At 42.6% G+C, this 13992-nt stretch overlaps 1 protein-coding gene across 2 annotated transcripts; it reads right to left on the reverse strand.

Moving 5' to 3' along the window:
• Positions 1 to 289: 289 nt before the first annotated feature.
• gal3st4.4.L (galactose-3-O-sulfotransferase 4, gene 4 L homeolog) lies at positions 290 to 7275 on the reverse strand. Of its 2 annotated transcripts, none has more exons than XM_018253758.2 (4): positions 6733 to 7275; positions 4300 to 4410; positions 2629 to 2917; positions 290 to 1840 (listed from the first exon to the last, which is right to left on the reverse strand). In XM_018253758.2, exons 2-4 carry the CDS (start codon positions 4404 to 4406, stop codon positions 1013 to 1015), a joined length of 1224 nt encoding a protein of 407 aa, XP_018109247.2. In that variant the 5' UTR covers positions 4407 to 4410; positions 6733 to 7275; the 3' UTR covers positions 290 to 1012. The 2 variants fall into 2 exon arrangements, with proteins under 2 accessions (XP_018109247.2, XP_041443274.1); XM_041587340.1 differs by lacking the exon at positions 6733 to 7275 and adding an exon at positions 5174 to 5442.
• Between the last annotated feature and the right edge of the window lie 6717 nt (positions 7276 to 13992).

A 13992-nucleotide genomic window follows, 5' to 3' on the forward strand; every position in this document is an offset into this window, starting at 1 on the left:
GGAGCACCTGGATAACAGCTGAACTGGCACTTATATAACAGTGTAACAAACTGTAACCCACAGCACCTTAATACGTCTCCGAATTGTGTCTCTAAGTTACCCTCCCATTTAGACTGTAAGCCCTACGCGGTAGGGTTCTCTAGCCTTTTGTTTCCTTGGCACTGAGCACTTAATCTGTTTTGTAATTATATTTTTTATATTTATGTGATTTGTACTTCTAATAATGCACTTATTGTTACTTTTTATTCCAATGACCCCTTGTTTGTTACTACTTATTTATTGTTTTGCTGTACAGTGCTTTGCCCTCAAGGAGCGCTATACAAATAAAAATATACATACCTACATACATATACAGTAATTGGTTTCAGTTTATTCCTATTGGAATCTTCTGCTGTTATTCACCAGTACCCCATTAGGTGGAAGCACTGAGCATCATTATGGACCTAATTGCTCTTACCCACAACAGTGAAGGTTCTCAGATTGTTCCTATGTGATTAACCACAGTACTGCTTAACAGGAGGGATATAATATCATTGCTTCGATTAGCTAATATCATGTATGGTAATGACAAGGGTTCCCAGGCTGTAGAAGACCATAGTGTGTCTAGTGACACCTGCTGACATTAGACAATCATGTGGGCAGTCCATTGATATCCCTATACACCCCCCCTCTTGAATGATGTACCAGTAGCTGCTGATGTGAGGGGCATTGGCAGTATTAATGACTTTTTAGCCTTCCACTTACTCAATGGAACTGCCACCTGGGCACTGATTATCACATGTGAGGGAAGTTCCATTCCTTGGGGTATGGGGAGCAATCCTTTCTCTCCCACAGTCCCTACTTTACTGAAGATGTATCATATAAGGTATAAGGATTACAGTTTAGAGGACAGTAGTTTTGAAGCATCCTTGTATAAGTCTTATGGGTCTGATGTCTAATAAACTCAACAATAATTACCTTTATTCCTAATACCCACAACAATGTCAGTTCTGTATTTTAATTTAGGAACCTTCTAAGACCCTGGAAGCTTCACTGTGGTCCCCACTGACTTAGACCTGTTTCTTACACTTCCTGGAAACTGCTTTGCATCCAAAATGTCCTTGTATTGCAGCTCTGGAGTTATCATTTGAATACACCATGCCCTGGTGTTGGGCTCAAGATCGCTTTTCACCACCCACCCCAAGATCTTCTGCTTTCCAGGTTGGTATGGCTTCATACCCTTTTCTTTGATTTGATCTGCTCTTATGGGATTTTGCCCTTCAAGACATATCTCGGCTAGCTGTTGTCTTCTTTCTCTCAACCTCAGAACGTCAATGTCCATCTTCTCTCTCCCAAATCTGTCTACTTTCTCCCAGAAGGTACGGTTGAAGTACACATAAAGATACATATCTAAGGTATTCCAGGCCCGTAACAACTCTTTCTGTTTTTTTTCCAGTGGTGTAGAAGTCTCACGGGTGTTGAGTTTAAAGGTCACCACGTCATCAAGACCCCAGCACAGTTCTTCCTTCAGAAGGACCATCGATTCATCAAAGTACTCAGAGAGAAGGACCAGATGGAAAGCCCTCTCTATGTCCCTGACTGCTAATCTAGCCAGAGGTTCTATGAATGGGGTGTCAGGGTTAAATCCCAGATCAAACCACTGCAAGTTGCGTGCAAATTGGTTTCCTCTCTCCCCTGGTTTGTAGTAGTGAGAAGGGTGAGCTATAAATGCTTTTAGGTTGGGGGCTTTGTTAAAGGCAGGTGACACTGAGCGATAATAGGAGAAAGAAGACTCAGCTAAGGTGGCTGGATCCCGTAGAATTGTGAAGTAGAAGGAGTCTGCAGGCATGAGCTTCCTGACCTGGAGAGAAAAATACATTTTAAAATATTTACGGAACATGTTTTGTGACACACTGATGAGAATAGAACGAATGCCCCAGGTGCATGTACAGTATATATCTATCTATTTATGCATTACTATCTATCTAAAAGCCATAGCCTATGAAATATTACCTTATAACAAGTGCTTAGCAATGTCTTCACGTATAGCCGGTGATTAACAGCACCAGTTATGATAGGTGCTTACTAATTACTTATTAATTACTGATAACGTACGAGTGTCACATTAAAACTTGTGCATGGAATCACCTGCCTTTAAAAGTCATCTTGGACTTGGAGACCTAAATTAAATACGATGGGCCTATGATGTTGTTCTTTTATACAACCATGGGGCTCCTGAGTGACTTCTTATAGTCTTATAGTTTATGATGGGGCTACATAATATATATTTTTGACGACTGATTGCTTTTTCTCTACACAAAGAAACCCAAAATCTCAAATCCTACATACATTTTGGGGGTGACCGACTCTAAAAGATCAGGGAGATGACATACAATTTGGATGAATGGATGAGCTTTGGTCAAAATGCATTTTTCACACAAACACCCTCATATAGGCCATGCCTTTGTATGACTATAATGAACTCCACCTCACCTCCATAAAATGAGTGCTATAATCCCTTTGCCAATATTAAGGAGGGGGATATATAAAAATGGCTGGTTCCCCAAGAACATCATTTTGTCAAGAAGTTTTTAGGATGGTTGGCATTACTGGAACTCCACATTCTGATTGCCATATTGGTTTCCTTACCTCTGGGAGATTGAAGCGCATATGGTGGCACAAGATATCATATTTTGGCTTGTTGAGTTCATTATATCCTTTCACCTTGTGAACCATGAACAGATTGGGGTAGTTGAACTGATACATCTGGGGTAGAGCAAATGTTAATGAGTTTCTGTCCCCATAACGGTGTAGCATATTCAGTACAGTGCTACCAGCAGTCTTGTGGGTCTTCAGGAACACTATGTGAGTTTTGGGTTGACAAGTTTGTGTTGAGGTTGAGGAGAGCAGGTGTACTACATTGAAGGTCTGAGAGGACCTAGCAAAGAAAGACATGTCATGTACCATCCTCTAGATCAGTGATCCCCAACCAGTGGCTCATGAGCAACATATTGCCCTTCAACCCCTTAGATGTTGCTCCGAGTGGCCTTAAAGCAGGTGATTCTTTTCAAATTTCTGGTTTGGAGGCAAACTTTATAAAACCCATGTGTAATGCCAAACAGAAGATAAAGAAGCAGGGCTGACCGGCACTCAAACGGATCCACAAGACCAGAGATATTAGGTTAAAAGATAAATTTATTAGTAGAAAAATTAAAAGTTATGGCTTCATCTCCATCCACCCTACGTGTTTCACACCCTACAGGGTGCTTAATCATAAACGGAGCCCATGATTAAGCAACCTGAAGGGTATGAAACGCGTAGGGTGGATGGAGATGAAGCCATAACTTTTAATTTTTCTACTAATAAATTTATCTTTTAACTGAATATCTCTGGTCTTGTGGATCCGTTTGAGTGCCGGTCAGCCCTGCTTCTTTATCTTCTGCTGTACCGCTCCCCGAAGCTGGGGGTCTGGAGCTGGTGCACCCGGACCACTTTCACTGTTTGGTGAGTAACTTTACAACCAATTCTGGAGCACCTTGTCGTCCTTTAACCATTTGTAATGCCAAACAGAACCTCCTGTAGGATGCCAGTCCACAAAGGGGCTACCAAGTGTCAATCATATCCCATATTTTGCACCCCTAGGAACTTTTTGCATTTTTATGTTGCTCTCCAACTTTTTTCATGTTTAAAAGTAGCTCATGGGTTGGGGACCCCTGCTCTAGATAAATGAAGACATACAATGAGTAACAAAACAACTGTATATAAGAACATGCTTAACAACAATACAATGGGTCTTCTGTTTAGTAGACACAGTATATGTTGGCAAGAGTCCTATGGTCACTTAGATCCACCTAGATTCTCCTCTTTTGTACTTTCCCTGCAAAAATGGTTTATTTAGTTATTTAAATAGCTGCAGCCAATCCTTTCATATTATCAAGAAATGCAAGACAATATATCTGGCGATTCTTGAGGCCTAAGTGTCTTGTAGTAACCCCTAAATCTTGTCCATATCACTTCCTCCTCTGCCCACATAAATAATGGCTCCCTGACTCCTGTCCCATCATTCCTTGGTCTTTCAAGCAATTAACACATTTGTGCCATTTGGTTCATAGAAAAGCCTTGGTTGGACAAATGCTACTCTAAGCCTCCAGATGAACAGTCATTAATATGAAGAACAGGTGGGTCATTTGTATTTGTCCACAATTACTGGGTGCCAATGTATCTGGGCTGAAGGCATGTGCTGATTGTGAGACCTAAGGACTGAACTGAAAGGTTATGGCATCTGTTATTTTATAGATTTGTGTATTCCAGATCACTTACCCTTTCTTGAAATGGGTTCCCAAGAGCTGAATGGAAAAACTAACAGCCAAAAGGACTAATAGTCCTATCCCAAGGATTGGTAGTCGGCGAAGCTGACGTAACCTCATGGTTCTGGAAAGGAAATGAGAGTGCACCAATGTTAGATTGTAAAGCACCAATAAAGGAAATATAAACACTGGCATTCTAATAAAACAATGACCTCTACTAAGGCACCAAATTAAGCATTATATTAATCAGACCTGCTCCCTGCACAAATCTTCCTGCGCAACCTCCTTTTTTTGGGCACATTGCGGCAAATACAAAGCACGCGCATGCACACACACATGTGCGGTGTGGGCAACTCGGCAGGGGAACCTGGCAGGGGACCAGGGGGGCTCTGAGACAGAAGCCTTGGTGGACCCTGACTGGGCCCCCCAGTCCAACCCTGAACGTAGGTCTATTTTCATAGTTCCTGGGTGCGCTTATTCTGTTCTTTATCCTTGACCCTTGCCTGTTCCTGACTGCTGATACCTTGTACCGACCTTTGTCTGTTTACTGACTACTCTGCGGATTCTGATTTTGTATTGTTGGTTCTGACCCCACCCTGTGACCCAAACTACTTTATTGCCTGATTGTTTCCCACCCAGCCTTACCATCGACTACGCTTCTGGTTCCCAGTTCTACTACAATACGTTTGGTTCCCTAGCCTGCCCAGAACTCTCTCCTTGGTCGTCTCACATTAAGACCTGGCAACATCCGCGTAGCTTAGGGCCGAGACTGGGTCCTTGAGGTTAGTCTTGGGTTAGGGATACCCTACGTACACTAGGATATGGAAACTCCTAAATTTAATACGATCAAGGAATGAGAGACTGTGGTAATGGTGATGTGGGCTTACTACAAGTCCAAGGTATTGAAAGAGTGATTCTGAGCCACAGGATTTGATCTTGATTTTTGATCTGGCCGAACAGTCGAAGTCCCGAAGCTGCAAAAAGACCCGAAGTCATGAAAACAGCCAAAGTTGAAGTTCTGAAGCGACAAAAAGACCCGAATTTACAAAAACATCTGAAATTGAACTCCTGAAGCGGGGAAAACACCCGAAGTCACTAAAGGAGGCTAAGTTGAAGTCCTGAAGCCATGAGTTCAATTCTACTGAACACCAATGCGTGTTTTTTATTAATCCCCTGTCATCAATGTATTATTTTTATAATCTATAGCAGTGATCCCCAACCAGTAGCTCGTGAGTAACATGTTGCTCTCCAACCCCTTGGATGTTGCTCCCAGTGACCTCAAAGCAGGTGCTTATTTTTGAATTCCTGGTTTGGAGGCAAGTTTTGGTTGTATAAAAACCAGGTGTACTGCCAAACAGAGCCTCAATGTAGGTTTACAATCCACATAGGGGCTACCAAATAGCCAATCACAGCCCTTATTTGGCAGCCCAGGAACATTTTTCATGTTTGTGTTGCTCCCCAACTTCTTTTACTTCTGAATGTTGCTCACGGGTTCTAAAGGTTGGGGATCCCTGATCTATAGGTTTCCCGAGAGTGGAAGATTCTGTTGCGTATGGAGGTTAAATGGATTTACAAGCTACACACGAGCCACAGGGTTTAAACACGATTTTTGATCTGAGTTGCTAGTTTTAAATTACAGTTTTTTAACAGCGCAACTAATACATTGCAACAGTGGTCATATGTGTTTTGCAGTCATTTAATGATCGTAACCATTCTTAATTTATGATTTTGTAAATAAAAGAACTATCTATACATTGAAATTGATATTTAAACATCCTGGGATATTTTAGATGTTTATTTTAGATGTTTATATGTATTTGTATTACCTATTGGAATTGTTCTTTTTAGGGGATTATGGACAATTAAGAGTGAAATATCTGGGAGGTACTACTGGGCATTTACATGTGATGATGTAGTGAGGGCATTGAGAGTCACTGAGGAAGACGGTCAGCGCAAAACGCATCTGGCTCTCAAACTAATTTTTATGGATGTTTAAATAAATGTTTGAAGTTTTACTCCTGGCTGCAACCTCTTTGAACTCCGCTGTGCACATCTGAATAAAATAACAAAATACCGGTAATCAGCAGCCATAGATACACTGTTTTCAATACACCTCCATTGTACTTATTGATATCTCATTTTGGGAGGGGACGGATCCTTCAGACCAAGCACCAGCTGAACCCATATACATATACTCTACATGCATGCAATAGATATACACCTATATACAGTAATATTAAGAGGGAAATGCTCAATAATAAAACATTTTTATATTATATATTAAGTAAAAATGCAGTGGGGGGCACATATTACAACAGACATATGTCTGTTGTAATATGTGCCCCCCACTGCATTTTAATAATGTTCACCCCTATCTTTACCAATAGACTATAGAACCCTAAAGCACATTGTGTTCTGTACTATGTATTAGAGAAACTTCTCTCACCTGTATGCGTGCAGGTACAGCTCTGATGACTTAGACTCCGTTGCAATGTATGAAGCAGGTAATCCCTCTATATACACAGGAACACCTGTACCTGTAAAAAGAGATGCTTGAGGGATGGTGTTTGTAGAAAGCTTTGGTAACCAGCAAGCCCCTGCCAGACCCAATGGATTTTCTTTAGTGTATATATTTGCTTACAATAATGCGTGGAGCTACCGCCATTGGTTTGCACTACACCCACCCTTGTTGTGAAACTGCCCTTAAATGGGGGATGGGTGGTGGACATCAACAGACAAACATCCTCTTCCTTTCCAAGTTAAACATTCAGTGAAAAAGAGCAATCAATGGACACATTAAACGTTCTTATAGAAGGATGCAGACAACATAAAATTACCTGGGCCTTTGATGGAATTTCAAATCCAAAATGGGACACCTGCTGGATACAGGAACTTGAAGTCCTGAAGAGGCGAAAAGACCCAGAGCCACGAAAATAGTAGAAATTGAAGTCCTGAAGTGGCAAAAATACCGAAGTCATGAAAACAGACGAAATTAAAGTCCTGAAGAGGCGAAAAGACCCAAAGTCCCAAAAAAAGCCGAAATTGAAGCCCTGAAGCGGTGAAAAGACCAAAGTCACAAAAACAGCCAAAATTGAAGTCTTGAAGAAGCGAAAAGACTCAAAGTCACGAAAACAGTCAAAACTGAAGTCCTGAAGCGGCGAAAAGACCCAAAGTCCCGAAAAAAGCCTAAATTGAAGTCCTGATGCAGTGAAAAGACCATAGTCACAAAAACAGCCGAAATTGAAGTCTTGAAGAAGCGAAAAGACTCAAAGTCACGAAAACAGTCAAAACTGAAGTCCTGAAGCGGCGAAAAGACCAAAGTCACGAAAACAGACGAAATTGATGTCCTGAAGAGGCGAAAAGACCCAAAGTCATGAAAACAGTCAAAATTTAAGGCCTGAAGCTGCAAAAAGACCTGAATTCACAAAAATAGCCGAAATCGATGTCCTGAAGCTGCGAGAAGACCAGAAGTCACGAAAAAAGCCGAATTGAAGTCCTGAAGCTGTGAAAAGACTGAAGTCACAAAAACAGTCAAAATTGATGTTCTAAAGCTGCGATAGACCCACAGTCAGGAAAACAGCCGAAATTGAAGTCCTGAAGTTCCGAAAAGAGCCAAAGTCACGAAAACAGCCGTAATTTAAGTCCTGAAGCCGCGAAAAGACCGGAAGTCATGAAACTTGAAGTCCTGAAGCACCGAAAAGACCCAAAGTCATGAAAAAAGCCGAAATTGAAGTCCTGAAGAGGCAAAAAGACCCAAAGTCACGAAAACAGTCGAAATTGAAGTCCTGAAGCTGCAAAAAGACCTGAAGTCACAAAAACAGCTGAAATTGATGTCCTGAAGCCGTGAAAAGACCTGAAGTCACGAAAACAGCCGAAATGGAAGTTCTGAAGCCGCGAAAAGACCGAAGTCATGAAAACAGCCGAAATTGAAGTCCTGCAAAGGCGAAATTGCGTAATTTAAGTCCTGAAGCGGAGAAAAGACCCAAAGTCACGAAAACGGTTGAAATTGATGTCCTGCAAAAAGACCTGAAGTCACAAAAACAGCTGCAATTTAAGTCCTGAAGCGGCGAAAATACCAGAAGTCATGAAAACAGCTGAACTTGAAGTCCTGAAGCAGCGAAAAGACCCAAACTTGAAGGAGGCGAAGTTGAAGTCCTGAAGCCACGAGTTCAATTCTACTGAACACCAATGTGTGTTTTTTTATTTTTTTGTAATCCACTGGCCACCACTGTATTATTTTAATACTCTATAGGCCCCTGCCACCAATGTTTTTTTTAAAAAATATTCTCTGGGGCGCCAATTTTTTGTAAGGGGGGCCCTGACACCAATGCTTTTTTTAAAAAAACTTTTATGGGGGCCCTGGCGCCAATGTTTTTTTTTTAACTTATAGGGGGGCCCTGACCACCAATTTTTTAACAAAAAACTTACAAGGGGCCCTGACTAGCTTTTTATAACTTGTGTGTGTGGGGGAGGGGTTAAATTTTTTAGATGTCTGTGTGGTCTTTTAACTGTGGTGTGGATTGGACGGGATCTGGGGTGGGGCTTGTGGGCCAGGGTGGGCGGGGCCCAGGGGACCCCGAAAATGTTGTTGTACAGGACCCCATGATTTCTAATGGCGGCCCTGACTGGATGTACTGAAGCCTTATCCCCTCTAAGTTATGACGCCATTCCACCCATGACTATTGGACAACATAAAAGATAATCCATTTACAGGTTATGAAACATTGGCGTTTACCAAAATAGGAGGCAACTTGTGTATTCAGAAAACCAAGAAAAGGAGACGGCACTCCGGTGAGAAGAGAAGCAGATTTATTGCAGTATCCTGCAAAGATGATACACTTTACGCGTTTCGGGTCACAATCCCTTAATCATATGCATACCACTGTTGCCTTGCGGCCATCTTATATACAAAACGTGTATAGTGACCCCTGTTGGGTTCACCACAATATTACCGTTAAAATTTGCAATTTTATGTGTCTGAATAAAAACAAAATGCAAGACTAAAATTTCAATATGAACATAAAAACAATATCTTGATTCGAAAAGGGAACTCTATGTGTTTCTGTGTTTTTATTCCCGTTTCTTACTAGTCATCCTTTTTGTTTTCCCATGGGGCAACATTCATATCGGTCCAATATAAAGTCAAAGTTAAGGGAGGGTGTAGATACAAGCGGATATGTGGGAATAAATATAAAATAACGAAACTGGTAGACAAGAGCACCCAGTAGGGCCTATATCCTTAAATATGATGTTTACAAAGAACACCTTTGAACTAAAGATCAGTACAAATAAGCAATGTCTTGTCTCATATACCTTAGGTCAGGGATCCCCAACCTTTTGAATCCTTGAGCAATATTCTGAAGTAAACAGAGTTGGGGAGCAACACTAGCATGAAAAATGTTCTTGGGGTGCCAAATAAGGGCTGTGATTGGCCATTTGGAAGCCCCTATGTGGATTGTCAACCTACATTGAGGCTCTGTTTGGCAGTGCACCTGGTTTTTATACAACCAAAACTTGCCTCCAAGCCTGGAATTGAGGCCGCTGGGAGCAACATCCAAGGGGTTGGAGAGCAACATGTTACTCATGAGCTACTGGTTGGGGATCGCTGCCTTAGGTACTCTTGTCTCCAGTTTCAAAATCCAGAAGCCTCCCTTAGGTTTAGGACAGAGACACACAATCAGATTCGAAGGAGATTAGTTGCCCAGTGACAAATCTCTTCTTCGGGGTGACTAATCTCCCCAAACTGCCTCCCACCGGCTAGAATGTTAATCGCCGGCGGCCGAGCCAGGCCAACCCGGCCAGGTGCCACAGCCAACTGTGCTTGAGTGAGCATGAGCGAAACGACTTATGCGCATGCACAGAAGCGCATTTGAGCAAAGAATAAAATCGGCAGTCAGGGGCCAATGGACCAGACATAGGGTAGGCAACAGAGCAGGTACGTGCCTGGCGCACCCCCAGCTTTGCTCCCTAGGCACGTGCCTACTCTGCCTACCCCTAGTTGCGGCCCTGGCTGGCAGGATTGCAATTGGTGCCCGAAGTTGCCTCACAAGGAAACTTTTGGTGACTTCGGAAAACGAAGCGATCTGAGTGCCATCCCACCAGCGATTTAGATTGTAGCCGGCAGGAAGCAGTTTGGGGAGATTAGTTGCTCAGAAGAAGAGGCTAATTATTTCCGGGCAACTAAATCTCCCAAATCTGCGTGTGTCTCTGCACCCATTCACCTCCTCTTAAAGGTATCCTCCCTTATTAAATAACTTTGTCTATCAAGTCTTGGGTGCCATTGGAGGAACATGAAGTAAAATTTGGGGACAGTGGAGACAATGTGGACAGAGAACCCAGAAGAGAGTTTAGGAGCAGATCTATGGGATAAAGATCTTGAATGGTTTCCTTTGGTTGAGGTTGGAGCTTATTGTGTATTCAGAAACCCCGCAGAGAATATGCCCTGTGTGTATTTTACTGTGTTTTAGATTTATCAGTGGCTTTATTAAAAATAGGGGTAAAATGTTGAAGCCTATGTTTTCCGGTGCCTGCAACTATCTCATCTCAGCTCCCCAGTCAAGAAATAGAGCAGAGGAACAAAGAGGTCCTAACCAAGTCACCACTGTTTACAGTAGCTTAATTAGATATTACTTGGCTCCACAGCAAATTATTTTTCAGGCCCCCAAAATGTTTAGAGGTTGACTAGTTTTACCAATATTTATTTATTTGACTTGGATGGATACTGTTCTCAAGCTAGCCTTGGTCACTACTACCCTGGCCTTGAGGCAGAGTCACCTGCTTGGCTGTAAGAGCAGTTTTTTGTTTTTCTGTGCTGTGGGACGATATCTCTATGCTCTTTCACAAGTCTAGAGAAACTCTGCCATTCCTTTATTTCGGGTTCTGACTCTTTGGGAGTTCAAAATCCACAGAGCTCGTGTCAAATAAAAGTTGTCTTTCACCTCAAGTGGTCTCCGGTTCCTGAAATTCCATGAGTTGTAATATTGGGACTAAGACTATAGGTGAAGAGACTGAGAATTCTAATGACATTTCAAGATTCATGCATTTATATAAATACAAATCTTCTCTTTTGATCAAAATGTTGTAATATATTAGGTGAATAAAGATCTGAGGGCACACTTATTAGCAAATCAAAAATCAAAATTTGCAGATTCTAGTTTCCACTGGGCAGCCATTCAAAGCTAAAAAAGGAGAAAAGGCACAGGATATACAGTAGATAACAGATAAGCTCTGTAGTATACAATGGGATTCTTCAGAACTTATCTACTGTGTATCCTGTGCTTGAATGGCTGCCCCCATGGCTACACAGCAGCTTGTTTATATAAACTATAGTAGTACTTATCTGTTATCTACTGTGTATCCTGTGCTTGAATGGCTGCCCCCATGGCTACACAGCAGCTTGTTTATATAAACTATAGTAGTACTTATCTGTTATCTACTGTGTATCCTGTATCCTGAGGGGCGGGGGTCTGTGGGGGGCGGTGTCGGACAGGGGGGGTCGGCAGCAAATTTGGACGCGCCGGCGTCCAATTCGGGGCGCACCGGCATCCAATTCGGCACGCCACCTTTTTCGCACTGGGCTCGGCGGCACAGTGCAGGAGTGTCGGCGGCCCGGCGGTTGGGGACCCCGGCAGCCCGGCACTACACCATGTATATCATCTTAAGCCAAATACATTTCCAGAACATAAGTATTTATATATTGTGTAAATTCCGGTAAAAGACCAGAATTCCCAGTTTCTGGAAGGAGCTGCCATATCTCTGGGGTCCACTGGTTGATCAGGGCCCCATTGGCTTGTTTCAAGGTTACAGCTATAGGAGACCACTGAGGTGTCACTTCCACTACTACCATTCCAGATATGAATATATATTTCAGATATACATGGTGACTCCTGCTGGTGTATGTGACAAACTGCATCTTTGTGGGTAATATCATTATAGTATTATAAGTATGTTGCACTGCAAACAAAAATCTCTCCATTCTGTGCAGTGTAATGAGTCTGTCATTGGCTTTATGATATATCAGAGGGAAATACTATTGATGTGTGCCCACAGTTAATAGATCCCTGCTCTCTCTCCCTCCTTGTATGTACCCTCTCTACTGCCTCCCTACTTCATTCCCAATCGCTGTACCCTCTTCATACCCTTCCCAGTCCTTCCTAAAATTCCATCCAATCTCCCCTCTCTGTTTCCATTCCCTTTGACCTTTCCATCCCTTGTCAGCCATTCCCAAAACCCCATGTACTCTCCATGTTCATGTCCCATTCTCCTTGCCCTTTCCACCCTCCATTCACTCTCTGTGGCCCCTCTCTTCTTTCAAGATAGTAACATAGTAAGTTAGGTTGAAAAAAGACACATTATATCAAGTCCAATCCTTAAACTCTATTTGAACCTGCCTAACTTCCAGTTGATCAAGAGGAAGGCAAAAAACCCATCTGAAGCCTCTCCAATTTGCCTCAGAGGGGGAAAAATTCCTTCCTGACTCCAAAATGGCAATGGGACCAGTCCCTGGATCAACTTGTACTATGAGCTATCTCCCATATCCCTGTATTCCCTCACTTGCTAAACACCATCCAACCCCTTCTTATACCTGTCTAATGTATCAGCCTGTACCACTGATTCAGGGAGACAATTCCACATCTTCACAGCTCTCACTGTAACAAACCCCTTCCCAATATTTAGCCTGAACCTCTTTTCTTCTAATCGGAATGGGTGACCTCTTGTCAGCTGGAAAGACCTACTGGTAAATAAATCATTAGAGAGATTATTATATGATCCCCTTATATATTTATACATAGTTATCATATCACCCCTTAAGCGCCTCTTCTCCAGTGTGAACATCCCCAATTTGGCCAGTCTTTCCTCATAGCTAAGATTTTCCTTTACCAGCTTAGTTGCCCTTCTCTGTACCCTCTCTAATACAATAATGTCCTGTTTGAGTGATGGAGACCAAAACTGTACGACATATTCTAGATGGGGCCTTACCAGTCTCTATACAGTGGAAGAATGACCCCTCCTCCCGTGACTCTCTGCCCCTTTTAATACAACTCAAGACTTTATTTGCCCTTTATGCTGCTGACTGGCATTGCTTGCTACAGCCAAGTTTATTATCTACAAGGACTCCAAGCTCCGTCTCCATTATGGATTTGCCTAGTGCAGTCCCAGATGTCCATGATATTCTACTGGCTCCTATGTCCTCTCTCCTTCTGCTGCCTTCCCCAATCTCACTCCATTATGATCTCCATGTATGGGTCCTAAATTCTCTTATTGGCCCTTCCCCTCCCAATGGCCCAAACGTTTTAAATATTTTATAGATATGCAACAAAAGTGCACCATCTGGTGATGTGCAAGTAATTTGGACACCCAGAGTATAAATCACTATATAGGGGTCCTGATATCACCAGTGGGGCAGGGACATGCAGAACATTCATCCTATAATCTACTAAAGGGTTGCATGGGGTTTGGATCATCCTGCACATCACTCCATGCAATTATGCTGCATTCTTCTTCCCTCAATTTCCCGTCTCTCCCAGCCAGTTCCAGGTGCGAGTTGTATTGGCACCAAATACAATATTATTTATCACTGCCCCAGTTCACCCACCTGCTCACTCATTTTGCATGTCATCAAACCCCTGACGCTTGCTCCACATGGCTGCTGCTGGCTCTCTGCTGCCAGTTTCTACTCATTGCCCCCTCTAAATGCACCCCCCAG

Source organism: Xenopus laevis, chromosome 3L (genome assembly GCF_017654675.1).
Source record: "Xenopus laevis strain J_2021 chromosome 3L, Xenopus_laevis_v10.1, whole genome shotgun sequence".
NCBI classification, from domain to species: domain Eukaryota; kingdom Metazoa; phylum Chordata; class Amphibia; order Anura; family Pipidae; genus Xenopus; species Xenopus laevis.

What these genes read in the sequence shown, in the direction of transcription:
- gal3st4.4.L (XM_018253758.2), bottom strand. Translation starts at nt 4,406, where the DNA reads ATGAGGTTACGTCAGCTTCGCCGACTACCAATCCTTGGGATAGGACTA. An exon ending in GGAACCCATTTCAAGAAAGG is followed by an intron (nt 2,918 to 4,299) that starts GTAAGTGATCTG and finishes TTTCTTTGCTAG; the next exon opens with GTCCTCTCAGACCTTCAATG. An exon ending in TGCGCTTCAATCTCCCAGAG is followed by an intron (nt 1,841 to 2,628) that starts GTAAGGAAACCA and finishes TTTTCTCTCCAG; the next exon opens with GTCAGGAAGCTCATGCCTGC.